The 26,917-nt window shown below is 45.0% G+C and overlaps 1 protein-coding gene across 3 annotated transcripts in view; it reads left to right on the top strand.

Annotated features, from left to right (window-relative positions):
- Positions 1–22,880, top strand: part of chd7 (chromodomain helicase DNA binding protein 7) — a 70,239-nt gene extending 47,359 nt beyond the window's left edge. For 2 of the 3 annotated variants that reach the window (XM_026150872.1, XM_026150873.1), the window contains exons 14-41: positions 868–1,044; positions 1,191–1,334; positions 1,417–1,515; positions 1,669–1,843; positions 1,924–2,140; positions 2,622–2,817; positions 2,955–3,122; positions 3,274–3,453; positions 3,543–3,653; positions 4,803–5,014; positions 6,896–7,095; positions 7,389–7,548; positions 9,972–10,061; positions 11,721–11,824; positions 13,468–13,597; positions 13,864–13,979; positions 15,697–16,099; positions 16,211–16,419; positions 16,511–17,494; positions 17,854–18,020; positions 18,992–19,246; positions 19,420–19,590; positions 19,964–20,197; positions 20,297–20,512; positions 20,658–20,798; positions 20,904–21,008; positions 21,095–21,275; positions 21,377–22,880. In XM_026150872.1, the coding sequence (XP_026006657.1) occupies positions 868–1,044; positions 1,191–1,334; positions 1,417–1,515; positions 1,669–1,843; positions 1,924–2,140; positions 2,622–2,817; positions 2,955–3,122; positions 3,274–3,453; positions 3,543–3,653; positions 4,803–5,014; positions 6,896–7,095; positions 7,389–7,548; positions 9,972–10,061; positions 11,721–11,824; positions 13,468–13,597; positions 13,864–13,979; positions 15,697–16,099; positions 16,211–16,419; positions 16,511–17,494; positions 17,854–18,020; positions 18,992–19,246; positions 19,420–19,590; positions 19,964–20,197; positions 20,297–20,512; positions 20,658–20,798; positions 20,904–21,008; positions 21,095–21,275; positions 21,377–22,437 (6,606 nt within the window). In that variant the 3' untranslated portion in view covers positions 22,438–22,880. The remainder of the gene's footprint in view (positions 1–867; positions 1,045–1,190; positions 1,335–1,416; positions 1,516–1,668; positions 1,844–1,923; positions 2,141–2,621; positions 2,818–2,954; positions 3,123–3,273; positions 3,454–3,542; positions 3,654–4,802; positions 5,015–6,895; positions 7,096–7,388; positions 7,549–9,971; positions 10,062–11,720; positions 11,825–13,467; positions 13,598–13,863; positions 13,980–15,696; positions 16,100–16,210; positions 16,420–16,510; positions 17,495–17,853; positions 18,021–18,991; positions 19,247–19,419; positions 19,591–19,963; positions 20,198–20,296; positions 20,513–20,657; positions 20,799–20,903; positions 21,009–21,094; positions 21,276–21,376) is intronic. The other variant, XM_026150874.1, reaches the window with a different exon arrangement.
- Positions 22,881–26,917: the final 4,037 nt, after the last annotated feature.

The raw sequence follows: 26,917 nt of genomic DNA, 5'->3' as shown, positions 1-26,917 counted from the left end.
ATTCAAACATATTCGGGGTATCCTCCTGAGCTGGATAAATGTTCACACACAGCTAGTTATCTATTCAATAAGTTATCCCCGGGTTTCCTCTGGGTTTGACATTAGGGGTGCAATTAACAGCATCATACCAGTAACAATTATGGAGACGTGTACTAGTAATAGAGTTGCTTATGTTTACCTTTAAATCTTTAAATCCTGCTTCATAGTATAGGCTTTAAAGTCAAATATTTCATTACGCAGCTAACATATTTGTGACAGCTTGTATGAGGAAAAATGAGAAGGATCATAGAGGTGTAGATTAGGGAGGCAGAAACAGGATGCTGCTGTGTGAGAAGGTCTCTAGGTCTGAACACCACCTCAGCTAGCTGGGGATGGACAGCGCTCCTCTGCTGCATAAGCTCTTTTAGTCCTCTAGCTTTAAGCCGGAAACTGTAAGCTCTTTTTGTGCAATGCTGCTAACAGCTTTTAGTGTAACCTGTGTCACAGCAAGCCTGCGAAGCAGCATTTTAGTGTGCTTGCCTAGCTTCTTGTTCATAATCCAGACTGGGGTAATCCTCAAGGTCGTGCGGAGCCTATCTGCTTTCTCACATGCACCAAATGCTTGGGACTTTTCCAGGTAGATCGTTACAGATTATGATAGCAAGAGGAGGTTTTGGGGCGTTTGACCTGGTTTGAATTAAAAGCTGCATAACAACTAGAAATACTCAAGAAACAACACCGAAACCAGATGCTCAGGTGAAGACATCAGAGCGTTAATGTCCAGACTTTTTCTGTTTCAAAGTCTGTCTTTGACTCGCGTTTGCAACAAATGGTGACTGTTTTGTTGACCTTCATGCTTTTCCTCTCTTTTTTTAATCACTTCTCCAGGGTAAAATAATAAAGGGAGTGTATCGGTTCCATGCGGTGATAACAACTTTCGAGATGATTCTGGCTGACTGTCCAGAGCTGCGCAGCATCCCGTGGCGCTGTGTGGTGATAGATGAAGCCCACCGTCTCAAAAACCGAAACTGCAAACTACTGGAGGGACTCAAAATGATGGACATGGTGAGTGGCAGATGTATGTGGTTGTAATTTTCTTTGATTCACAGGACCAAAGGACAAATGTGATTTTCTTCAGTGGGTTAAAGCTCTGTCAACATTTCCTGCTTGCATTTTTAGAAACTCTAAATCTTTCTTCACCGTCTCTCTAGGAGCACAAAGTTCTGTTGACAGGAACTCCTCTCCAGAATACTGTGGAGGAGCTCTTCAGCTTACTGAACTTTCTGGAGCCGGAGAGATTCCCATCTGAACAAACATTCATGACTGAATTTGGAGACCTTAAGACTGAAGAACAGGTAACGGGGATACTCTGCTGTAGGACGACTTTTCATGTTTGCTGAATTCTCACTGCAGTGACATGTCCTTTGTGTATATCAGGTTCAAAAACTGCAGGGCATTCTGAAGCCCATGATGCTCAGAAGACTGAAGGAGGATGTGGAAAAGAACCTGGCCCCGAAGGAGGAGACCATAATTGAGGTAGAACCCTTTTACCAGAACAGCAGTGATTCTGCAGTTGCTAAACAAAGCAAATATAATAAAAGGGGGGGAAACATTAAGCCCACTTCAGTCCTGGCAACACTGGAGTTTGGAATTAAAATGATTTGAATAAATGACTTTTTGTTTTGTTAGGTGGAGCTTACCAACATCCAGAAGAAATACTATCGGGCCATTCTGGAGAAGAACTTCTCTTTCCTGTCCAAAGGAGGGGCTGGAGGGGCTGGAGGCGGAGGAGCCAGTGTCCCCAACCTCCTCAACACCATGATGGAATTGAGGAAATGCTGCAACCACCCTTACCTCATTAATGGTACATACTCAGCTCCCCAAAATGAAAGAATGACTTTGTAATTCTCAATGTTTGTAACTGTAAACTTGTTTGTTGCACAGGAGCGGAAGAAAAAATCATTGAGGAGTTCAGGGACTCCCATAGTTGTGGGGCAGATATGCCAGACATGGCCCTCCAAGCCATGATTCAGGCTGCCGGAAAGCTGGTGCTCATTGACAAGCTGCTTCCCAAACTCAAAGCTGGCGGTCACAGAGTCCTGGTGTTCAGTCAGATGGTCCGCTGTCTGGACATCCTGGAGGACTACCTCATCCAGAAACGGTGAGAAGTTTGCGGAAGTTAAATATCAAGTTTTTGTCAGCATGGTTGTATCCAATACTCGATTTACCCAAAAGTAACTCACTGAACTAATTGCGGATGCTCGTGTTAAACATGACTAAAGTGTCAGATGATAAGGTTCGACTGCTCTAAGCACTCCTGTCATGCAGATATCTCTAACTTAATGAACTCGAGTACAGACATCTCGCTTTGACTTGTACTGGAATGCTCACATGTGCAGTGAAATGCAGACCGAGAAACAAAATGGAGCGTCACTTTTCAACATCAGCTTTCGGCAGAGCAGAACAAAGAGAGGATCTGCATTCCATCAGGTTTATTTTAGCTGCGATGAGCCATTAAAATATGGTCAGACTGGCATTGCAGGCCGCTTGAGACAACTTCTGCTTCTGCTACAAAACTTGTACTGCTGTGTGCAATTCCACTTTAACTGTAATTGTGACCGGTTGTCTTGCTCCGTGTCCAGATATCCATATGAACGTATAGATGGTAGAGTTCGTGGTAACCTGCGGCAGGCAGCCATCGACCGCTTCTCTAGACCAGACTCGGATCGTTTTGTCTTCCTGCTGTGCACGAGAGCTGGAGGACTCGGCATCAACTTGACTGCAGCAGATACCTGCATTATCTTTGACTCTGACTGGAATCCCCAGAATGACCTCCAGGTACACCCCCACCCCCGATGTGTGCTCTGAAATAAATCTGCGCTGCATCTTCAATCATCTCCAAATGAATAGTGTCCTTGAGAATCAACAGAAAAAAGCAGAAATGTGTTTACAACTCTAAATGCGTCTTCTTCCAGGCCCAGGCAAGGTGTCATCGTATTGGCCAGTCCAAGTCTGTCAAGATCTACCGCCTAATCACCAGGAACAGTTATGAGAGGGAGATGTTTGACAAGGCCAGCCTGAAGCTGGGACTTGACAAGGCCGTTCTCCAGAGCATGAGTGGACGAGAGAATGCCAACAGCGGGGTGAGACCTCACACCAGCGGATATATCCACACATAACAGCATCAGTCCACTTTAAAGTTCATCCTTCAGATTATCATATCCTTCTTCTTTGGGTTAAGCACCTGACCCTTTAGAAAGAGAGAGGAAATAAATATTTTCCGTCATTGTCCAGGTCCAGCAGTTGTCAAAGAAAGAAATCGAGGACCTGCTGAGAAAGGGAGCGTACGGAGCTCTTATGGACGAGGAAGACGAAGGCTCAAAATTCTGCGAGGAAGACATTGACCAGATCCTCCAGAGACGAACGCACACCATCACCATTGAGTCCGAGGGCAAGGGCTCCACTTTTGCTAAGGTGACAAAAAAAATTACAGTGAGGGCGGGGGGGGGGAAAGAATCTGTATATGAAAAATAAATCGCTAACAAGTGTTCCTCTGTCTGCAGGCTAGTTTTGTTGCAACAGGCAACCGAACAGACATTTCCCTGGAGGATCCAGACTTCTGGCAGAAATGGGCAAAGAAGGCTGAGCTAGACTTGGATGCCATCAATGGACGGGTACTACACACATGTGGCAAACACAAGTACCTGGCGTCTAACACACCACACAGGAACATGCAGTGTAGCCATAAATCCACAGAGAACCGTCACACCATGTATCTAAATACTTCACAAAGTTGAGGACACAAAGCTCTGGGCTGAGTTCTGTTATTTAAAGGGGGTTACAATAGTTATTGGTAGTTAAATAATGTGAGACGGCTGGAGAGTGAGACAGTCGGGACAGAAGGGAGGTACAGAGAGGGGGGAGAGAGATTAATATTGACAGTTGGGAATCTCCTCTCTTCCTTAATTACCCATGTTTCCCTGCTCGTGTGTGTGTGTGTGTGTGTGTGTGTGTGTGTGTGTGTGTGTGTGTTTGAGCGAGAGAGAGTAAGCTGCTTAGCTCCACTTAACAGAGCACAGATGCCTGGAGGGTACAGAGATATCACTTAGGCTCGTGCTCACACATACACGCACAGAGACACAACCTCCGTCACATTCTTGCACACACACACACACACTGAGCGCTCTGCTAACTGGCAGCTTTATATTCCTGCGTTCCTTCGCTCTCTATATCATTGGCCTTTTTTTTTTTTTTATTACACCCCCTTCCCCCTCGTGTGCGTTTCTCCCTCCTGACGACTTCTTCTCCGTGCTCCCTTACTGCCTCTCTTGTGGAGGACCCTCCACTGGAACACTTAATCCAGCTCTACGAGCATGAATACAGGCCTCTCCCCTGGGATTTCTTATTGTACCGTGTTAAAATGGAAATGACTGCAGCTCTGTGATAATTGTGGAACTAACTACTGCCCTGTTTGTGCATATTAATGGGATTGCAAGTGGGTGGGGGTGGTTCAAATTAATTGAACAAAAATGTAATTCATTAGACAACATAATTAATGCCAGTTTATGTTTGAGCTAGGCAGCAAATTTCTCAGTATCATGTATGAAACGTGGGGCCAAATATCCAATTATTCAGATTTGGTTCAGGGGGATGCCATGTATTCAGGAATTGGAGAAGTCGGAATATACACGAAATGTACAAATGGGGCCATTTTCATGGGAATAAAGCAGACAGTGCTCTTCATATTTCAGGCCAGCTGTAACTGAACATAGGTTTTTAATAAAGTGACAAAAATTATTCAAACAAAACTCTTTTGTCTCCAGAACACGCTGGTTATCGACACACCCAGAGTGAGGAAGCAGACACGGCACTTCAGCAGCGTCAAAGAGGAAGAGATGCTGGAGTTCTCAGAGTTGGAGAGCGATGAAGATGAGCCCAGCAAACCCTCATCCAAACCACGGCGGCCCCAAGACAAAACGCAGGGCTACCCTCGATCAGAGTGCTTCAGAGTGGAGAAGAACCTGCTGGTCTATGGGTCTGTCACATCTTCATGTTTCTTGTTGACTAAGTTCAATGGTAGCTGCTCTTTAGCGTTCTGTTAGCGCTCCCTGCTACACTGCTTTCACATAAATATGTAGTGGACCTTGGCACTCCCCTTGATCTAAAGCAAACAGCTTTAGCTTTTGGGTCCAAGTTTTTAGCAGCAACTAGTAGATTGCATATCCCTCTCTCTGTGACAGGAAATTGTAAAAAAGAAAAGAAAAAAAAGAACAATAACCAGGTTATTGTGGAGTATTGCTGAAAATAAATGGCTGGATGTAGGCTGTGTCAGCATAAACTGAGGCATAACCACATCTTGCATAGGGAAGGGAATAAGGGCTGCTTGAGTATACACTGCTGTGCAAACTAACCTTATCTTACGTGTGCGGTATTAAACAAGGCATAAAGTACCACACATGTCAGCAACATTTTAAATATGATTTGATGATGGTAGCTGTGGTTCATGAGGCAGAGCAGGTTGTCTGGTAATGCACATGGAGTGGAGAAGACAGAAATCAGTGAAGTCAAGGCCATTGGATCTGCTAATCAGTGCCACAAACAACCATGCACATACCAAACATTCTTATTCTGCTGCACACAGTGTCCTGTGTTCACTCAACTTTAACCTCGACTGTATTCAACAACGGTCTGTAAAGTCACATATATGAGAGCAGAATACTACACAGTGAGACTGACATACTTACCATGGAGACTGATTATCTGGCAAGCCCTTCCATTTTCATGCCTGACTTGAATAGTCAGTGTGTGTGTGTGTGTGTGTGTGTGTGCGTGCATGCAATGAACAGTGGTGCTAGTGAGATGTCAGCGTTGTTATTGTTACAGTCTAGTCTCGTGGCCTGAGGCTGTAGGACACACAAACACACTGTCTGACTGGGCCAGTCGTCTCTGCTCGCCGCTCTGTTGTCTTTTCCCATCATCCGTCTCTCTCGCTCGTTGTCACCCACCATTTTCCCTCTTTTTTTAAAAGGCTTCAGATGTAGGCTGGTGCACATGGTTCATTGAATATTGGGAAGCAGCAGCAGTGGAAAAAAATTTTTCAGTTGAGAATAAGAGTCTGAGCATTCCCGGCCACCACATCAGCCATTAGGTTGGTTCCACTGTGGAAGTGGGGGGAGATACACTGTGGTCCATGAAAACACTGTGATGTCTGCGTTACACTAGTTGGATGCCAGTAATGGTTAAGTAAGCAGAATGGTAGGAGGTACAGCATAACGGGAACCCAGCAGTCATTTGTGTGTGTTATGCTCAAATGGGAACCTTATAATTACTGCACTAAGCCCTGGGGGGGGCAAAATTGAGGTCTCAATGGCTACAGGCTGCTTTTTGAGGGTTAAACCGTAGTGTTTGAATGAGGTTAGTGTAACACATTTGGGATGGTTAGGGTAAGGGGCTAGTGAAAATATGTCAACGAGTGCCTCCGCAGGGATAGTGGCTGTGTGACTGACAGAAGCGTGTTGAGGACTTGTCTGTACGTTGAATTCATGATGGATCGTGGGAGCCACAGAATAGTGTAGCACTTAATTATGAACGGTTTGAGTTTTAGTAAAAAACAAATGAAATAAAATTAAAATTCAACAAATGAACGTATTTATTTGCACTTAAATTTCTGACCAAATAAAAGTACCATTTTAAAAACGCTCACGTTTCAATCAGTATTTTTTCATCCCATTGTTGGTGGGAGGGGTTGGTCTCCCCCAGAATACCTGCTCCCACATCCAAGAAGTCAAGTTCATTTTCACAGAGCAATAGTGATGTCTGCATTTAAACTAATGTTGGCCATTAAATATTGCATATGAAAGACTGGCATAGATACTGACAGAGTGGTGGCATTCATATTTCCCTTCAATGTCTCCAGTTGGGGTAGATGGAGCGACATTCTGGCTCACGGCCGCTTCAAGCGCCCGCTGAAGGAGAGCGATGTGGAAACAATCTGCAGAGCCCTCCTGGCCTACTGTCTGTTACATTACCGTGGAGATGAAAACATCAAAAGTTTCATCTGGGACCTGATCACTCCGAGCGAAGATGGGACCACAAGGACGCTTACCAACCACTCTGGTAACACACGCCTTACTCTCAGCCCTGATTGCACTAAATATACACTGTAGGCAGTTTTAGGGCCTGCTCGGTGGTTACTCGAGCGCCCTGAGAATTCCGGGTCTGGGGAAGGAGAAGGAAAAAGAGAGGCCAAGAACAACAAGTGGAAACAAACAGACTGCAGTTGCAAAATGCTGTCATGTTTTCTGTATGAAACTGTGCTGACTTGTTAACAATGTATCATAAAAGTTGAGAGGTCGTTATTTGTAGACGCCCCTGACTATTGCCTCACCATCTTCTGTCTTTCCCTTTAGGTCTCTCAACCCCTGTGCCCAGGGGCAGGAAGGGCAAAAAGGGGAAGCCCCAGGCCCCACCTCCACAGACTCCGCGTGCTGATTGGCTGGCTAGCTGTAATCCTGACCACTTACTGCAAGAGGATAGCTACAAGAGACACCTGAAACATCATTGTAACAAGTTAGTCCGTTTTTATGCTTGTCACATGACAACTTTCCACATCATATCCTGTGTTATGATGTTGACAGACACAATCTTTGTGGCGTGTCGGCTAGTCATGCACCTCTTGATTTTTGTAAGTTGATGGCACGGCCGTCGCTGCTGGGTTGAAGACACAAGTGTACGATGTGGCAAATGTTTGAAAACTAGAGTTTGTGGAAAGAACTTTGGGGGGGGGAAAAAAACACTGCTGCTCCTGATCAGTGCGTATGACGCAAAATGGTCAGAGCAGCAGCACCTATTGTTTAGGAGAATAGTGCAGAGGCTATAAATGGCTGCATCTATGCGATAATGAAGCGACCCCTGCGGAGGGTGTATTGGCACTTCCCAGACATCTAAAGGCACGTGGCACATCAGGGCAGCTAGTGGCCAACTTATGTTGCCAGCAGCACGAAGGCATTGTTGTGGGTAATGTTCATTTAGATGGAAAGTTAGTGGATGGTACTGTGGCTTTAAAAACAAAATGAAGATGAAAAACAAAACTTTAACGGATGTAGCAGTCTCATGACTTCCCTGTCGCACACACACTGAGTCATTTGTGTGTGGTCAGCTCTCTCTCCTGTTGTCAGGGAGATATGCTTCCTTGGCCTCACGATTCAATTCCAAGGGTTTTTTTTTTTTTTTTTTTGTCTACAGGGGAAGTTTGTGTGTGCATGTGTGTGTTTTTCTGGCTGCATGCCAGGCCAGGTGCTAGGCAGGCAGACCTGTTGGAAGTGGGTGAAAGACACACATAAACACAGACACGCACACATACACACACTTGGGGGTGATTATGTGGTGCCATCTGCTAGGCTGGAGCACAGCGTTGTGTGGCTAATCAGACCTGGCACATTGATGGATGAGCACACACAGCCTGCCAACAAACACACACACTCTGCAACTTGTGATGCCATTGATGCACAAACACACAGACATGCTGCAGAATGAGTTGCAAATGACTGTCTTCATACACCAACCCCCCCCCCCCCCCCCCCCCCCCCCCCCCACCACACACACACACTCACACACACTCTTCGCTGCCTCTCCAAACTTTGCGTTAACTCCCCTTTCAGCATTCCTCAGTCCTTTCAATCCATCTCCTCTCTGCACCAACCAACCTAACCTGGCTGTCCTCCCCTTGTGTCCTGCTCCAAACATCCTTACTGGCATTAAATCCTGGTGACAAATCTTGTGACAAATGTTTACAGTGAGCCAGATCTCCCAGATAGCAGCATTTCCAGTGTCAGGAGATCAAATCTGATTCACAGTGTTTGGCTAAACTGATTCATGTTACATGTTAAGGCGTTCAAAGCTAATTATCATACGGAACACGTTTCATTCTTTTCCAGAGATGACCATAATTATTTTGTCCTTAGTGGTAGCAAATGCATAGGAACTATATTTTATATTGAAACATTTGAATTGTATTTTCAAAAGAGAGAACATTGTAACGCAAAATGTGAACCATACTAAATCTCTTAAAAGCTCCTTTATTTAATACCAGTTAACTACAGAAGATGATTCAGTTTAATTTCTTGATCTTATATGACATTGTCTTGTTCTTGTTTGTCACATATTTATTGCTTCTTTTCTAGGGTTTACATTATTTTTGTATCTGAAGCCTCATGTTCAGGAAAAACAAGCAATTTGAAAATGTCATGGGAAACTGAGGCATTGTGATGACATTTAATATGGTTGTTAATGGCTATTTAAAGTTTTGAAAATAAATCACTATCAGGCCAACTGAGTGTTGAGGTGATGGCTTTTTACTAGAAAATAGCACACAACAAAATGTATCTTCATCCATGCTCGGTTGGTGATGCACTTTTGGTGCACGCTGTCTTGGCTGCAGTGCTGTCTGTGCATTTAAATCCTCATTTTAAAGCTTTGTAGGCACATTGTCAATGCTGCCATGTATGTATTAGCTTAATGAAACCTCGCTAGCCACCATTTGGCAGATGTGCCATTCTATAATGATCCTTCACTTCACAGACCATCCAAAAATCTGCTGCCGTTTTAACTTGTTTAAAGAGTTTTTTGTTTTTTAAGTACTTACCATCTCATCTTTTGATAAACAAGCTTTTGTTGCCTCTCCACCTCTGATTAATGCCTGGATCCTATGTTTGCTTTCAGAGCTTGGGTTCACAGTGTCATTCACATCATATCATTGCATTGGGAGACTAGGAATATTGGTTGTTTATAACGGTCACTGGTGCCTCTGTTTGTTTTCCTTTAAAACTGAAGAAGCATTTGGATCCAGAAATCCCATCAAACACTTGAATAATGGAAAAAGCAATTAATAGAGGGTTTGAAAATGTTGCCTCATTACGAGTTTTTTTTTTTTTTTTTTTCTCCACCAGTACATCACAAAGCCTCATTGCTAACTCTGTCCTCCTCGTCCTCAGGGTCCTGCTGAGAGTGAGAATGCTGTATTATCTGCGACAGGAAGTCATAGGTGACCAGGCTGAGCGCATCCTGGAAGGTGCAGACTCCAGGTCAGTAGACTTTCTCAGTGCTATTTTCTAATTCTTCACTTTATTGGACAATATCTTTACACACTACAGAAGACTGATTTGCACGCACAAATCTTTGTTTTGTGTCTTTTGTTGCTCTCACGAGCCCGTTCTAAACTATTTTGGCATTGTAAATAGTCTCTCAAAAGTTCAGGGATCTTGAGCCTGATCCGTGATCAAATTTAATTAAAATGCTGTAATTGACATAAAAGACACACCCAAGGCCCTCTGCCTTTGTGAAATCTTGCTTTTCCTGCATTTTCTCATGAGGATGTTGGATGCGAGTCAAAGGAAATAAACACAATAAATACCCTGTGCATGAGAGTATTATTCCTAGAAGAACTTTGAGAGGAATGGAGAGGCTTCAAGTATTGGATGCATTATGAAAGTGAGATGAGAGGCGGATATTTATATGAACTTGTGATGAATTATTACTCAAGTATATTTCAGGCTGTTCTAGTGGCCTCTTTGGCAGGGTTCTTTCTATTCTGACAGACACAACACTCAGTTACTTTATCAGGGGACCGGTCCTTTTATCACACTTTGACCCATTTAGAAGTTCTTTGACAAGCTGTTGCCTATTATGATTTGGCACAAGGCCTCATGGTGCAGAGGTGTGGATGTGAAGGTTAGATATGCTGCTCACCTCAGCAGTCAGCTTCATCTTACTCTGACAGCTCCTTCATGGCTTCCTCCTTTCTTTTCTGTCATACTACCCTTTCCTTGCCATCTGTCCATCCCTGCCTTTTTCTGAAGTGCACTTTAGTCTCTCATCAGCTCCCATCCCCCTTCCATCACGCTGCCACCCAGATGTGAATGCATTTATAATGTGGAACACATGCACTCCATGTTGATCTCTCTCACCCCCTCTTCTCTGTCCCTCCCCCTTCAGTGGCTACTGTGACTACCGTGTGTGTGTGTGTGTGTTTGTGTGTATCAGCGCGTGCCAGACGTGAGCATACGGGGTGCCATCGTGCCAACATATGCCAGGGGGATTTAGCATGCCAGTCTTGGTGTGTGTGTGTGTGTGTGTGTGTGTGTGTGTTGCCAAGGCTGGGAATGCTGCTGTTTGCAGAGATAAGGGACCATTTCCCCAGGTTTTTTTTGTTTGTTTTTTTTATATCCTCCTGTCATGCTCTGTCTTTCTGCTCCATTGTGTATTGTACCCTTTTCTCTCTGTAACTAGCTGGAAACGCCATTTTCTTTCCATAATGGATGCATTTTATTTATTTATTTTTTGTTTTGGCGCTACAACATAGAAGAGCTAAGAGTAATTGAAAGTATTCAGCTTATTTACAGGCATGGACAAACCAGATGTCTCAGTCTGGTTGGGGGGGAAATGGATTTAACCCACCCCGCCTCCCTCGCATGGTCTAAGGCTGAGTTTAGGCACCGTGATGGTAGCATCAGTATGTTGTTGTTCAGTTGTATCAGGGTATCTTAGTTGAGTAAAATGAACCTACATACAGCTTTACTGTGTTTTAATGCCTGCTTACAGCTGATCGAGCTTCAATGGTCTATCGTCTCAACCTCAGCCTTTTTCTCATGCTCTGTTTAAAATTGAAATAAAGATTGATTCAGTACCAGATCAAACTAAGCCTGCAGAGTTTATTTAGTTGACATTGTTTATCTCTGCCACAGTGTTTTGGACATCTGGATCCCCCAGCCGTTTCATGCTGAGGTGCCGGCTGACTGGTGGGACAGTGAAGCTGACAAATCCCTGCTCATCGGCGTCTTCAAACACGGTAGCTTTTTTTCACGTTGCCTATACACACAGATCCACACCCTCCAACATGGCAGCCATGAGACTCTCAGATAACATGTCAGCACCTACAGACAAACTCCTGCTGCATCCAGGCACAGTGAGCATCACAGAAGCACACACGCGCATGCACGCACACAAACAAACACTACTGTCGAAAGTATTCGTCCCTCCCACTTCTGCTGCCACCAGTTGACTGGTGTTGCTATAGTGATAGCTGTACGCAGCTGGCCGGCTTGGTGTGCTGTTGGGAGTGTGATTGATGGCTACTTTCGCTACTGACTGTGTGTGTGTGTGTGTGTGTGTGTGTGTGTGCGCGCGCGTCTGCATGCTCTGTCTTAGTCTAGTTTTAGAGTTTCAATAAGAAAACCTCAGTTAACTGTGGAACTGGTTGTTTAGTGCATCATTAATTGACCAGTGGGCCAATGTTAGGTGCAGACTGCGTGTGTGAGTGTCAGAGACTGACGGGGAAGGGTTAAGCGTGTGTGCACGTTGTGGATGGAGACCCTCATTCATATTAATTTGGCATAATTCTCATAATTTTTCCATCATTGCCACCTTCTATGATTCAATTAGGACACTCACACACAGGAATACAAAAGGGCTCACCCGTAGTTAATCATAATCCTCATTCACTCAGGAGGGCCTTCGGGGGGGGGGGATATAAAACACACACAGGTTTGTATGCAGACACAGATTGTGCCACACAAGACAATGTTACACATATGCACAGAAAGAGTGATAGCCTATAAAGACCCCAATGATTAAGTTTGGCTGCGGGCACAGAGGTGTGTGTGTGACAGAGATTGGGAACAATGTGTGACATCTCTCCTAATTGAAATGTGGTGGAAAGAGAAGGAATAAGGGATAAGCGAAGAGGTGGTGCGGTTGTTACTGCAAGCCTCCTCTTCATGCTCCTCCCTCCCTCCCACCCTCCACCCCACTCTTCTGTATTTTCCTCTTATTCCTTCCATTTTTCTCACCCGTCTTTCTCTCTCCTTCCTGATGTGTCTCGGTAGGATCTGCACATTCTAATCTGTTCTGCCTGAACGCTCCTAACGGACAAACACGCACAGTTTCTCACACTCACTAGCTCACTTTCACAGACTCCACGACACACACACACACACACACACACACACACACACACACACACTCTCTTCTCTCCTTCTCCTTTCCATCCCTCCTTGCTCCCCCCCCCCCCCCCCCCCCCCCCGTTCCCCCTCTGACACAAATGAGCACCTGCAGGCTCACTTGGATAAGCACACACACACGGGCAGAACATGGGCAAGTGTACGCACTCAGAAACATGCACACACGGACACACAGACTGTCTTGTCAGCAGCTGGCTCCTGGGGTCTGCCCTTCTGCTGCTGTTTTTGTCTATTCCTTCATTTAATATGAAGTGTGTGTGGGGGGCATTCTGCCTGTTTAGTATTGAGCTAGAAAGCACAACTTCTCTCTCACCCACCCTTGTAGGAGTTTGCCCGTAGCTGGGTGTGTCTTGAAGGGAAAACCTTTTAGTTATTCTTTTCCAGTTTTGACTATTCTAATCTCTATCCTCCCACACCTGCAGGCGTCGATTTCTGGTGTCTGTATTTCTCATGCCTTTCTCTTCCTCTTCAGGCTATGAGAAGTACAACTCAATGCGTGCTGACCCCGCCCTGTGTTTCTTGGAGCGAGTGGGCATGCCAGACGCCAAAGCCATTGCTGCTGAGCAGAGGGGCTCTGACATGATGGCAGATGGTGTTGAGGGGTAAGAAAGCAGGCTTCACTGACCAGCAGCTCTTTACTCTCCTGTCCTTGTAGTATTGTCTGTTTTAGTCCCCATCTCTGTGTTTCATTAGTCACATTGTAATGCCCTTTGAAGTTTGTCCAATTTCCCACTCTGTTGTAACACTTAAGCTTCAAGTGGTGCTCAGAACTCCTGCACGGCCTGGAATGATCTGATTTAAAGTGACAAAGGAATGAATCCGTCTTCCAGAAGGTGAATTTCTAAGTTTTCCCTGTGACTTTCAACAGTGAGGATGAGGATCCCGAATACAAGCCGCTGCGGATGCCCTTTAAAGACGACATGGATGACTTCACCAACTCTCCACTTGATGACAAAGATGAGGGTGTAGAGGGAGAGAATGAAGGTAAACTCCATACAGACAAAGAGCGGAAGGGGTGAAAGGTGGCTTTAACGCACCTACCGATTAATTTAGTAGGTTCCCATCAGTTTATCGCAGGGGTGATTCTAGGATCAGAGCTTTGGGGGTGCTGAGCACCCAGAGAGCTGCCCATCCAGGCAAGGTAAACTTTACTCGTCACAATGAGACTTCTTCCCCATCTCTGTCAGTCCCTGCATCCTTAAATGTCTCCAGTTGTCCCGAGTTCCCTCTGACTGTCTCCTTGATGCATTTAAACCCCTGTTCCTCCCTGTTCTCATCGTCTGTTGTCTTCATCTCCATTATCAGTCATCATAATTTTACCCTCTAGTTAGTACCTTGGGTTCAATATCGGCACATATGACAAAATAACCAGTTTCTCTCATTACATTTCAAACAGGACAGTGGTAACAACAGCAGGCTACGGACAATGTTACGTTTTAGATTTTAAATAGGCTGTATACATTTCAATGGGAGCAACAGGACGGTCAAATGTCGCTGATTTTACTACAGAGCAGGACGAATTGTAGGGTAGCAAACATAGTCGGGAAACACGTTTTCAACACAGCAGGTTACCTGGTGTAATGTTTTTCAGCTAAAAAGAAACATGGTCTGACTCCTACCTAACTATATAAAGAGTAACTGAAGGTTAAATGCAGCTAATATGTCCTGTTTTAAGGCAGGCACGCACACCTCCGCGCCGCTGCGTCTCAGCCACTATCGCTCTGGCAGCAACAGCGCTAGAGCCAGAGCAGGGGAGAGGCAAGCTGGAACAAACCATTTTGGGAGGGAGGAGGGGTTATCTATACTTTTGTTGTTAAAATGTTCCATCTCAATTCAGTACTGTATGCTTTTTTATACTTTTAGTAGTATGTCCCAAAAACGGCAAATATTGTCAAAAAAAGTAAGAAATCTTTGGGGGTGCTTTGATTAATTTTGCTGAAGCACCCCCAAAAATGGGCTAAAATCGCTCCTGGTTTATCGTAAGATCAGTTGACTTAAACCCTGTGGATCGTTTAATGGCGTTAATCTTCTTCCTCTTACCTTTTCACACATAAAAGCAGGTTGAAAAACCTAAAAAAATGCTTCTTTTTTTCTAATGAATTAATGTCCAGAAAGATCGGAGGCGAGCAAAAATTGTTACTGTCCAAAAGTAGTTTTTGACAAAGTGCTGACTGACTGAAACCATTTGTCATGTGGTTTAATTACAAAAAATGAATTTTCAAATGAAGCCGTATTTTATTGGAATAATCTATATTATTGTAGGGTTTTCACCTTACAGTCTAAAGTGCCTCGAGGGAACTGTTGGTGCTATTTAAATAAAACTGAACTGACTTGAATTCTCATGTGTCTTATGAGTGTTGAAGCACCACCTCAATTCATCCTCTGTGTTTTAATTCCCCCTCATTTAACTCGACTTCATTCTGATTTGCTGCCTCTCCGGAGTAAAACGTTGCTGATATCACACATCCAAAAGTAGAAAAAAAAACAAGTGCATAGCAGACTGAAGCCTGAGCTTTTGGCTCACAGGGATTACTTGTACAAACTTTAACCATGTTCATTGAGACAGAATATTTATGACTGCAAAAAAAAGATATAAAGCACAGTGAGCTGCCATTACTGACTATTTATGGTACGCTTTGCCAGAAGCAGCACAGTATAGAACAACTATTCAGACGCTGAGATCATTTCTTCTCTCCGGTAGCAAAATCAGATGAAAACAGTCAGAGGGCTCCTGCTTCCAATGAGCGCCTCTACTGGCCAGCAGCCTCAGCTCTGACAGCTCGTCTGCGCCGCCTCATCACCGCCTACCAGCGCTCCAACCGGAGAGAGCAGCTTCGCCAGGAGGCACTCAACCGACCTGATGGCCGGCGACGAAGACGCAGGGAGTTCCTGCCTTCAGTTGGTATGGTTACTGAAACGGGAGGAGCAGCACCTTACATCCAAGATGGCGCAGGGATGTTCATGGCAGAAGGAAGCCCATATTTGGCTAAAGGAAGTGCTTATTTTGTCAAAGGTGGACAGTTTATGCCAGAGGCATCTCCAGTGTTGAACGCCAGCTCCCTGGTGTCTGAGGGAGCAATGTACTACAAGGAAAGAAGACAGAGGTAGCGTTTCATTTATTAGCAAGTTATTATTTATTGAATGCTTCTATGTTTAAAGAGACAGTGACTCCCTAACAACAGCCCCCAGTAATTTTCTTTACATTTCTTTTTCAGATGGACGCGTCGTGAAGAGGCCGACTTCTATCGCGTTGTTTCAACCTTTGGAGTCGTTTTTGATACCAAACGTCAGAAATTTGATTGGACGCAGTTCAGAGCCTTTGCTCGACTGGACAAGAAAACAGACGAGAGTTTGGAGAAGTACTACTATTCATTCATCGCCATGTGTAAACGGGTCTGCAGAATGCAAGTCAAGACTGAAACAGGTAAGGTGGACTTATGGACACGTTTCTTGAGATTGTTTAAACTTGAGTGATGTTTATTTTCCTAATTCTTGTTTGCCTTATTTGTCGTCAGAACTTCCAGACCCGACTCTGATCATTGACCCCATAACAGAGGAGCGTGCCTCTCGGACCCTCTACCGCATCGAGCTTCTCCGCCGCATCCGAGAGCAGGTCCTCCCTCACCCTCAGCTCTCTGAACGCCTCAAGCTCTGTCAGCCTTCCCCAGACCTTCCAGAGTGGTGGGAGTGTGGCCGCCACGACCGGGACCTCCTCCTGGGTGCTTCGAAACATGGTGTGAGCCGCACAGATTATCACATCTTGAACGACCCAACCTTGGCCTTCCTGGAGGCCCACCAACGCTTTACCAGCCAGCGAGGAGCCAACGTTAGCATAGGAGCCTCATTAGAGATCACCAAAGCTGGGATGGGAGGGGCAGAAAGTACCTCTGCTCCGCTCCTAACCCCTGCGGAACTGGCAAGTGCCACAGCTGCTGCCAAAATTGCTGTCAATGCAACAAAAGAGGAGGAGGTGGAAGAGAAGGCTGTAAAGATGGAGGACGAGAAAGCAGAAATGGTGGTCGAAATGGAGGAAGGGGATGCCAACAACATTCCGTGTGCTAAAATTGAAACTCCCGATGAACAGAAGGAACATGAGGGAGAGATCAGAGAAGATAAAGATGAGACCGCTGCATCACAAAGTAAGGAGATCAAGAAAGAAGAAGAGGTCCAGCCAAAGGCAGAAAACGAAGAGGAAGAAGTGCACAAAGAAGAGCAAAGTGGTGAAGAAGAGAAGCTAACCAATGACCAGGACAAAGACCTGACAGAAGAGACAAACGGCACACTCGGTGACCAGAAGGACACACTCGCTGAACTCCAACACTCCTCTCCTAAAGTGCAACCAGCTCAAAAGACTGCAGAGGAGGAAGATGGAGAAGAAAAGGAGAACCCAGAGTCTCCTAAATCTCCAAAGTCTGCTGACACAGAGAAAAGCCCAGAGGAGGAAGAGGAGGAGAGGCTAGATGAAGATGACAAATCGGAGAAGTCTTCTCAGGCTGAAGGTATGAGTGAAGGCCGAGTTAGTGATCTGAGCAGGGATAATGTTGAACCATGAGTTCTTCGCCTCATCTCTGATAAAACAAATCTAACTGTAGCTTGCACAAATTTCTCTCATTTCACTTTTGTGTGTTATGACCCTTTTGCTACTGACTTTATTTGCCCTGGTTGTCAGTCACTGTTATTGCTGGGCCTACACTCGGTCACAGGCTCATTAAAACCCTGACGAGTCATGAGGGGAAACACCAGAAATAGGCCCGAGTTCCAGGGGCGAGAGGGAAAAATGAGTTTAGCTCCCTCGATAACAATTCAGAATGTCTTTTTAATTAAGGCTTGTAGCATGACTTTCCTTCTCTCGACACAGTGAGTGCTGCGTCAGAGCAGAAGAACTTTGACGAGGAGAGCATCGCATCTCTGAGCACCTCGGCCCGGGATGAAACCAGAGACGGCTTCTGCCCCGACGACCTGCCTGAAACCTCTGCATTGCAGGCTTTACAGGACCGAGCCTTTGGCTTCTCATTCTGGCCTAAGGTGAGTCTCAAATACTAGCCAGCGGATACAAACAACGGAGGCTGGAATTACAATATAGTAATTTCTCACATGTTAAAGTGAACAGATTATTCGACTACAGCAGCTTTTCCTGACTCACATTTTACGATCCAGTTTAACTTTCTGCTCCAAGTTTTTAAAGCAGACCCTTTTCTGATTGGCCACTCCTTGGCATATTAGGCATATCTATACCCATGACGTCACATACCCAGTCTCCTTTAATTTCAGGAATTTCGATTTCTAAAGCAGTAATTCTGTCAGCACATGAATCACATCATGCACACAACACAGTAGCTCTGCTTTCTTTCTTTGCTTGGCTTGGCTGTTCCTATGCAGCCACAGTACTTAAACTCAACCCTTTGTATAAACATTCCACATTAAGTCTGAACTGTTAAGATTTGTCCAAAAAAAAAATTTTAATGTGCCCCCTCTTTTTTTTTTTTTCTTTTTCTATTTATATATATATTACTTTTTTTTTTCATCATTAATCTTCCCATAATGAACTGAACTGTCCTCCAACTGAAACTGGACCTTGTAAAAACCTACAACTTAAAGTTTGAGGAATTCTTTATGCTATGTACTGATAGTTTTTAGGCCAAGAAATAATCAGAACCAGCCCTACATGAACTGCTTACCAGAAGGAGGATTATGCCTTTTGATCTACTGCAAGGCTTTTAATATGAAACATCTGTGCGGGAAGTGTTTACTTGACAGTAGCTCAGCAGCAATTGTAAAAACAGCGAGTGATTGGAAAGAATTACAGAAGAGAGAGAGTTTTCTGTTAGATTGATTTTTCCCCAAAATGTGCTGAAATATACTTTAGAAAACTGAAACATAGTCTGATTCTCAAGCAAAACCGTGGTTCTGAGAGATTTACAGTACGCAGGAAATGAAGCTGACAAAGGAACTGACAGAATGATCCATCACCTCACCCGGTTCTCTCTTCCACTCAGGATCGAGTGATGATCAACAGGATGGATAACATCTGCGAGGCCGTCCTGAAGGGCAAGTGGCCTGTCAACAGACGCCACGTATTCGACTTCCCTGGCAACCTCCTGCCAGGGCACGGCTCCTCAGCAACAACAGCGGCTGCAGCCATGGCGACCGAGAGCCCGCTCCAGAGGCGGAGCCTGGCTGAGCTGACAATGGCCGGCATCCATACACCATTTAGTGGGAGTGAAGATAAAACACTATCACCTCAGGTTCATGTGAGTGTTTGCACACATGTACACTAAACAAGTTCAACAAATGACGTTACCCATTAATAGTATTCTCAGTTTACCATCATCATGTTTTTGGAAATGACGACACTGTGCCGAGCTCATATGTGAAATGCAGTCTTGGAACAGAAGGAGGACTGAGTGCTGACCTATTATTGCAGGAGGAGACTCTGAGCCTGACGGTGCCTCGACAGAGAAGGAGGAGGAGGAAAAAGATTGAGATTGAGGCAGAGAGGGCAGCCAAGAGACGTAACCTGATGGAAATGGTGGCACAGCTGAGAGAGAGCCATGCTGCTGCCGAGTCCCAGAGCCAGGCTATAGACCTCACCAAGGTGCTCACTAACACGTTCAGTCTAGTTACTAGCTCTTAACGATTGAGTCTTACTGTTGTTAAACTAAATCACTTCAGTTTTGGCGGGCTACACAGTTGAGCTCAGTCAGCAGTCTTAGCACATCAGCTTGTCTCAGTTCCAGCCTACATCAGCTGATGAAGTCAGCAGCATTTCCTCTAATGTGTATGATGTTACACGCCTGCTGTATTTGGCCTCTTTAGCTTTTGTGTGCTACTACAGAGCCATAAAAATTACTTCAGAAGGAATGCCAGTCCTATTTTAACTGAACTGGTCCTGACAGAATTACAGATTTTGTATTAATGTTTAAAGTGTAAAAGTTGATGCATTACAACTGATCTGATCTGATCTTCAGGGTATGCCCCATCACCACAAGGCCTCTCCCTCACTGACCAGCTTCTCCAGTGCCCTGGTGACAAACTCCTCCCTCAAGGCGCAGATGGATTTGCTTCAGCAAGGCCCAGCGACTGGACACAGAGCCAACGGTTCGCTGGAGGCTGACCTGCCTGTCATTAAGAGGAGGCGTGGCCGCAGGAAAAATGTGGAGGGTTTGGAGCTGCTGTTCATGGGCAACAGACGAACAGAAGGGGTATGTAGGAGGGCAAATGTGGTCATTTGTGTCATGCACACAGATGTGATCCTTGTACAGATTGTCAAGGTAATCTTTCCTTCTGCGTCATTTTTTCAGGATCATGCAGATGGGCCAAAGGTCTCAGGTGTGGAGGGGCTTCAGGATGCTTCACGTGTCCACAAACCCCGCAATGTCTCTGAGCAGAGCCCCAGTGCAAGATCTCTCGCCTCAGGCAATCTGGAGGAAGAAGAGACGGCGGTTTCCAACAAAGAGCTCGGCGAATGGCTGAGGCAGCACCCAACGTACACCATGGATATGCCTGGCTTCACACCAGTAAGTCCTCTTGTTTTTTCTGCATTTTTATTTGATAATTACTGTGGATTAAAGCTCAAGCGAGATTATCACTTGATGGATGTTGTGCTGCGACTTGTGGACGCGTTTCTTAAATGTGCCCTGTGTTGTTTTCTTTGTGTTACAGAAGAATGAGGACTTGCTGCTGTCTCCGTTCTCTAAGCCTAAGCAGAAGCGCCATCGTTGTCGAAACCCCAACAAGATAGACATCAACACACTGACGGGGGATGAGAGAGTGCCTGTGGTCAACAGAAGGAATGGACGCAAGGTAAGCTAACACTGCCGCACTATCACTGCCTCTCCAAGATCGTCTCTTTGTTTCAGAAAAATGACATTTTCAACACCAACCTCACTTCATTTTCCTGTTTTCTAGATGGGCGGAGCCATGGCTCCTCCAATGAAAGAGCTTCCCAGGTGGTTGCTGGAGAACCCAGAGTTTTCGATTGCTCCTGATTGGACAGATATTGTCAAACAGTCGGTGAGTAACGAAGGCACAACCTACACTTGGTGATAATGTAGTTAACTGAAGTTTTTACTTTAAAAAAAAAATCCCTGTCTACACAGGGTTTCCTCCCTGAAGCGATGTTTGACCGCCTTCTGACCGGCCCTGTAGTCAGAGAGGAGGGCGTCCGCCGTCGGGGGCGTCGCCCCAAATCTGAGATCGCCAAGGCAGCTGCTGCTGCGCAGGCAGCTGCTGCAGCTCAGGCTGCACAGGCTTCACTGGCCACGGCTGCTTCATCAGCAGGTACGAACCAACCAACCGTCTGGCATGTGGATCAGGCAGGAGTGTGTCTCAGTAGACTGTGTGTTTGAACCCTCACTTACTGTATGTGTCTGTGTCTGCAGGAGGCATCAACCCTTTGCTGTTGAACAGTCTGTTTGGAGGGATGGACCTGTCTTCTCTCCAGAGCCTTCAGTCTCTCCAGTTGGCTGCAGGTCTGATGGCCTTCCCTCCTCCCACAGACCCCAAACAGGCCGCTGCCAATGCCGCCGCCGCTTCCATGCTGCCTCTCATGCTGCCCGGCATGGGAGGCCTTCCCAACATGGCCACCGCCCTACCCAACATGTTCAGCCTCGGCGGGCTCTTTGGTGGTAACCTGGCAACAGCCACAGCCGCTGCCCCAGCTCCACCCAACTCCACAGCCACCACCACAGCAGGTAAAACGAACGGAACAGCCGAAGGAGAAGGAGGAGACTGTGGCGAAACGGCAACAACAAAGAGGAAGAGGGAGGGAGAGGAGAGAGACGAAGCAGAAAACCGCAATGAGGCGGGAGAGGACGAGGAGGCAGCTGAGGGAAACGATGAAGGAGTGAAGAAGGCAAAGAGGAAGAAGATGGAGAAAGAGGATGGGGCAGAGAAAACTGAGGCATCCCTCAGCGAAGACGCCGTGGCGCCTCAGATCCCAGCTGCCGATTCGTCAGCAGAGGCAACCATCAACGGTGACGCTGCCACCCTGCTGGCTGCGGCTGGCATGTCTGCTAACACCCTGGCATTCAACCCCTTTCTTCTCTCCACCATGGCCCCTGGTCTCCTCTACCCGTCTATGTTCCTACCTCCAGGCCTTGGAGGGCTCAGCCTACCGGGCTTCCCCACCGCCTCCAACCTTGCTGAACTACAGAATGCAATGGCTGGAGCGCTGGGGGGCAGTGCTGGGACTCCAAATGTCCTAAGAGACCAAGAGAAGGAGGACAAGAAGGCAGATCTGAAAGCGGCAGCAGAAGAGGAGGAAGAAGAGGAAGAGGATGAAGAGGGAGGAGGAGAGAGTGACTTAGCTGAGGAGAAGGAGGGGGAGATGAGAAGTGAGGCTGATTATTCAGCTTTAGAGGATGGAGGGATGGGCGAGGAGGAGGAAGAGGCGGCGGCAGAGGAAGCAGCAGCATCTTCACAGAAGGACAAGAGTGACTGAACTAAAATACAAAACTGACTGGCCTTGGACATTTCTTCACCTCCTCCACCCACCACGTTTACACGCCTCCACCAGAAATATCCAAACTATTATAAATTCTTTTTTTTTTTTTCTTTGCATTGTTGTTGATGATTTACTTTCACTTTGTTGTTTTTTTGGCCAGTTATATTTCCTATGCGTCAGAGAGAACGAGGTTTGTGCGTGTTAAGTTAAATCTTTCTGATCGATAGTGTAGTCAGGGAAAATCCTCACAGCCGCTCGCCGAGTGCTCGGCTGCTCTTCAAAGACTGTTTCTTTTTGTTTGGTTGGCCTGTGTGCGCACACTGTGAACGGTGCACCCACGCTTCCCTCCCACAATCCCTCAAACAAGACTTCACAAGGGTTCCAGTAGTACTACTATTATTATTATTATTATTATTGTTATTATTATTATTATTGCTGCTTTCAGCTCTCAAATGTCTTTTTTTCTTTGCCTCCTCCTTTTTTCCTTTGTTTTTTCGTCTGGACTGTTTTGTTGTTGTCGGCAGCATCTCATTAAAACGAGAAGCATCCCCTGCCAACACTTTTTCCAGCGTTTAAGGGGTGTACTGCGAAGTTGGAAGAGCCTAAAGCCAGAAACTACACTGTTTTAGGAAGTCTGACACAGAATATTCAGTCAGTGAGATTCTTTTAATTATTTTGCATTGGTGTCAAAACCTTAATGCAGATTTATCATGTTTAAATTGATTGGTTTGAGGTTTATCATCTCTAATGTGTAGCCATCACCTGAGTGGTAGAATAACTACTTAACTGACTGTACATTAAGACGGATCACATTTTTGATCACTCACACAGCCTTAAGCAGAAAGGGTCATGGAAGAGTTGAACCGTCTCATTCAGGGTTTGAGGTTGCTTTGCAGTGCACCCCCGTGAGCTCAAAAGAAAAGGAAAACAGCATTACAGCTAACCTGACTGTCTGTCTGACAAAGCTGCTGCAAAAGGAATTGTGGGTAATGGAGTTGAGCTGTTCTGAGTAAGAACAGATTTTAAGTTCTCACATATCAGACCAGGTAGATGTGGAGGAGGAAACAAAACCAGACTGGCCTAAAGGAAGAAGAAGGAAAAAAGAAAAAAGCTCAGTCTCACACACTGACTTCCACAACACACACATCCAACACGTACTTGATCATTAGCTGCACACGCTCTTTCAGGTGTCCACCACTACACACTCACACTAACCCCTTTCTCTGTCATGTGACTGTTTCTGGGAGGACTGTTTCTCTTTGAGTGTACGTGTGTGTGCTTGTGTGCACACTGAACCAATACTGTTAAACCCAGTCCCACACTGAATACCAGTCTCCGGTCTTTCCATTGCCACATCTCAAAACCTTCCTCCCGCTTCAAGGCGCCTGGTTTTGGCTCAGGGGGTGACGAGCGGGCTGGGTCTGACACCAATCAGGTTTTCTGATTGGTCCACTTCGAGCTGCTTAATCCAGGCGTCCTCATTTGGGAGGCTTCTGTAAATGGATTTTAGAGAAGTGGTCTACAACGGGATGCGATGCTTCAGGTTTATTCTTTAAAGGGGGGCAGCATGTTATAAATGCTTTGTTTTTGTTCTCTTCACCTCCTCCCAGTAGTTCCAGGCCAAGTGCTGCTCCCTGGCGACCTTCACTTTAAAGACTGTTGCTTTAGTCACACACTGACACCAGGCCTGGCCAACGCAGGACTGAGACACATTTTTCAGCAGAGTTGGAAAATTGCATTTTCTATATGAAGTTCAACTCTTCTCACTGAGTATGTTTGAAATACTTGAAAAAGCGCAAGCGGTGCTTGATTTTCCGTTCCCCCCCTGAGGCCAGTTCAAGTGTCTGATATGAATCAAGTGCTGCGAGTGGTTCAGATATTTGAGAGTACATTCAAAGACACACACTGTGGCCAGGTCTTGTTTTTTTTTTTTTTTAATTATTAAACATTTGCTCTCACAGCCAGCCCAGCAGATGCAGAGAGAGGGAAGTGGGTTAGAGGTGAGGGGAACACCTTCCCCATCAAAGATCCCCGTTCTCCTCTCTAACGCTGAGACAGCAATAACCAAGGCAGCTTTTGAATGTTCCAGCATCACTCTCCCAACACACACACACACACACACTATAAATAACCACAAGTGTCGTATGAATAGAAAAACAAAACTAAAACTGTAAATGATGACAAATAAGTACTGCAATCAATTTTGTCTCACGCTGTTCCTGTTGATGCACTGGTGTTAAAGAGTTAAAATAATCAGGTACCTTTATTACTTAGCTACTTTTCTTGAAAAAAGGACTTTTTGTTACTTTTAGCCAGCAAGCTGAAGAGCATTACCTCAATTCTTATCTAGCCTTGAAGTTTACAGACATACCATGTAAATGTTTTTTCCTCTTTTTTTTTTTTTTAATTTTTTTTTTTTTTTTTTTTTTTTTGGTGTGTGTCTTTTGTTTTTTGTTTTTATTTCTTTTGTTTTTTGAGACATCATGTATGATGAATTGTAGCTATGATGCTTTTAATAAAAGTGAATCATGATATTCGCCTAGGAAACCAATCCTCAGCCTGTGTCTCATCATTTGCCTCCCTGCACTTGAATAAATGTTCAGGGTTTTTTTTTGTTTGTTTCTTTTCTTTTTCTTTTTTTTGTCTTTTATAAGAGCTTGTGTGAAGAAACTAATCTCTGGGAGTCATTACAGGAAGTTTTGTTTTTCCTTTACAAATGTTAAAAGCTATAGTGTTGACCTTTGAGTAAAATTAAAGTTGGTACCAAAAAAGGGCCTCACTTATTAAAAGTTAGACATGTTTTTGTTTTTTGAGGACTTAAATGAAAGCTGAAGGGACCAAAATATAAGATTAAAGTTTGTGGGGTTTCTTGGTTTTTTAAATGGGACTCTTGTGAACACGCCACCAGACTGAGGACCTGTCCAGGGTGTGCCTGGCCCGACAGCTGGTGTAGGCTCCAGTCCAGTGACCACGGATTGGTTAAATGTAAGAAGATGGATGTGAAAGCCACTATAGTAGACTCACAGAAAATTAGCGCTTTAATAAAAGTCCTGATTTCTAGCACATAAAGTTGAATCTAAAGTAGAATTCCCTTTGCAAAACTGATTGATGCTACTGAGATCATCATCCATCCAGCTGCAGCCTTTGGCCTTTTTTGTCAAACTAAGGCCCGGTGAGCAATTCTCATTTTGATCTCATCTCACCATAATTTTATCATCTGCTCAACTCTAACCGTTGCAGCTGATGCTAATTCTCTGACCAGCAGACTGCTTGGATATTAGATGAAATATACATACAGTACCATGAGTGTGAATACAGTTTGTACAGTGTGTCACTAAAGCCTTAGAAACCTCTTAGTTGCCCCTAGAGGATCCAGCGGTCATTACACACGAGTGGAACAGATCAGAGAGGTCAGACCTTTGGTTGGATGAAGATGCTGGGATCATACAGGAGTGTGAGTGCAGAGTGTGACACCATAAATGAGGAAAATACTAAAAGTTTAACATTTCAGGTCAAGTGGAGGTGAAATAAAGGAACAGGAAACTCTAGCTGTGTGTCTGGGTGTGTGTACCACTCCGGCCAGGCATCAAAAATGGCCTCTCTCCCACTGGAGCTGCTGACAAAACACAAACCGACAGCAAGACCCAACTGTCTCCCTCTGTGTGTGTGTGTGTGTGTGTCTGTGTTTCAGTTAATGGACAATAACATGTAATGTTTTGGCTGTTCTTTTTCATGCTGTGAAATTAGGCATTTATTACTACACTGCATTTCAGTTCTCTCTTATGGTGATAGCACAGCTAAAGCACAATGTGTTTAATAAAGTCAAATAAATGCTAATACGGTTAAAAGCTCTCCGGCCATCAGTTGCAGGTCTGCTTTAACCCTTTTCTACTAAATTTCCTACTAAATTCAACTCATATAAATGTACCGCAGTTTTTTGACAAAAGTAAAACCACTTATTAGTGGTATTGTACTATCCAGAGAGGGTAAACCATATGTTTTTGCTCTCGCCTAAATACAGAGATGAGAGGAGAAATAATGTCTGTCTCCTGAATCCAAACTGGGAGCTGGTTCCACAGAAGAGGAGCCTGAAAGCATCAACTACAGCTGCCTGTGTTGACACACCCGTTGATGAAAGCATCTTTAATTGAAAGCCTTAAAAAATCTAATTGGATTAGTTATTTAAAAAAACACACACACAACCAGTCATGAAAGCTAAACTATCCACAGCAGCTGTTCATACTATGCCGTAAATACACTATTTAATGCTGTTAAACTGGAGATTTTGACATGAGGGTCTGTGGGGATTGAATGGCTTTTGGAGCCAGCCTCAAGTGGCCACGAGTAGAAACTACAGTTTTTTCACTTTTCAGCCACTTGATTAAAATTTTAGCGACAATATGATTTTTGATGCGACCTTTACGGTAAACATCAGTACTTCCATACCAATATCTCAGAGTTAATACTGACATAATCA

This window comes from Astatotilapia calliptera, chromosome 18, assembly GCF_900246225.1.
Source record: "Astatotilapia calliptera chromosome 18, fAstCal1.2, whole genome shotgun sequence".
Classification (NCBI taxonomy): domain Eukaryota; kingdom Metazoa; phylum Chordata; class Actinopteri; order Cichliformes; family Cichlidae; genus Astatotilapia; species Astatotilapia calliptera.
Note: the sequence above shows the minus strand (reverse complement) of the source record. Positions and strands in the feature narration are given on the sequence as shown.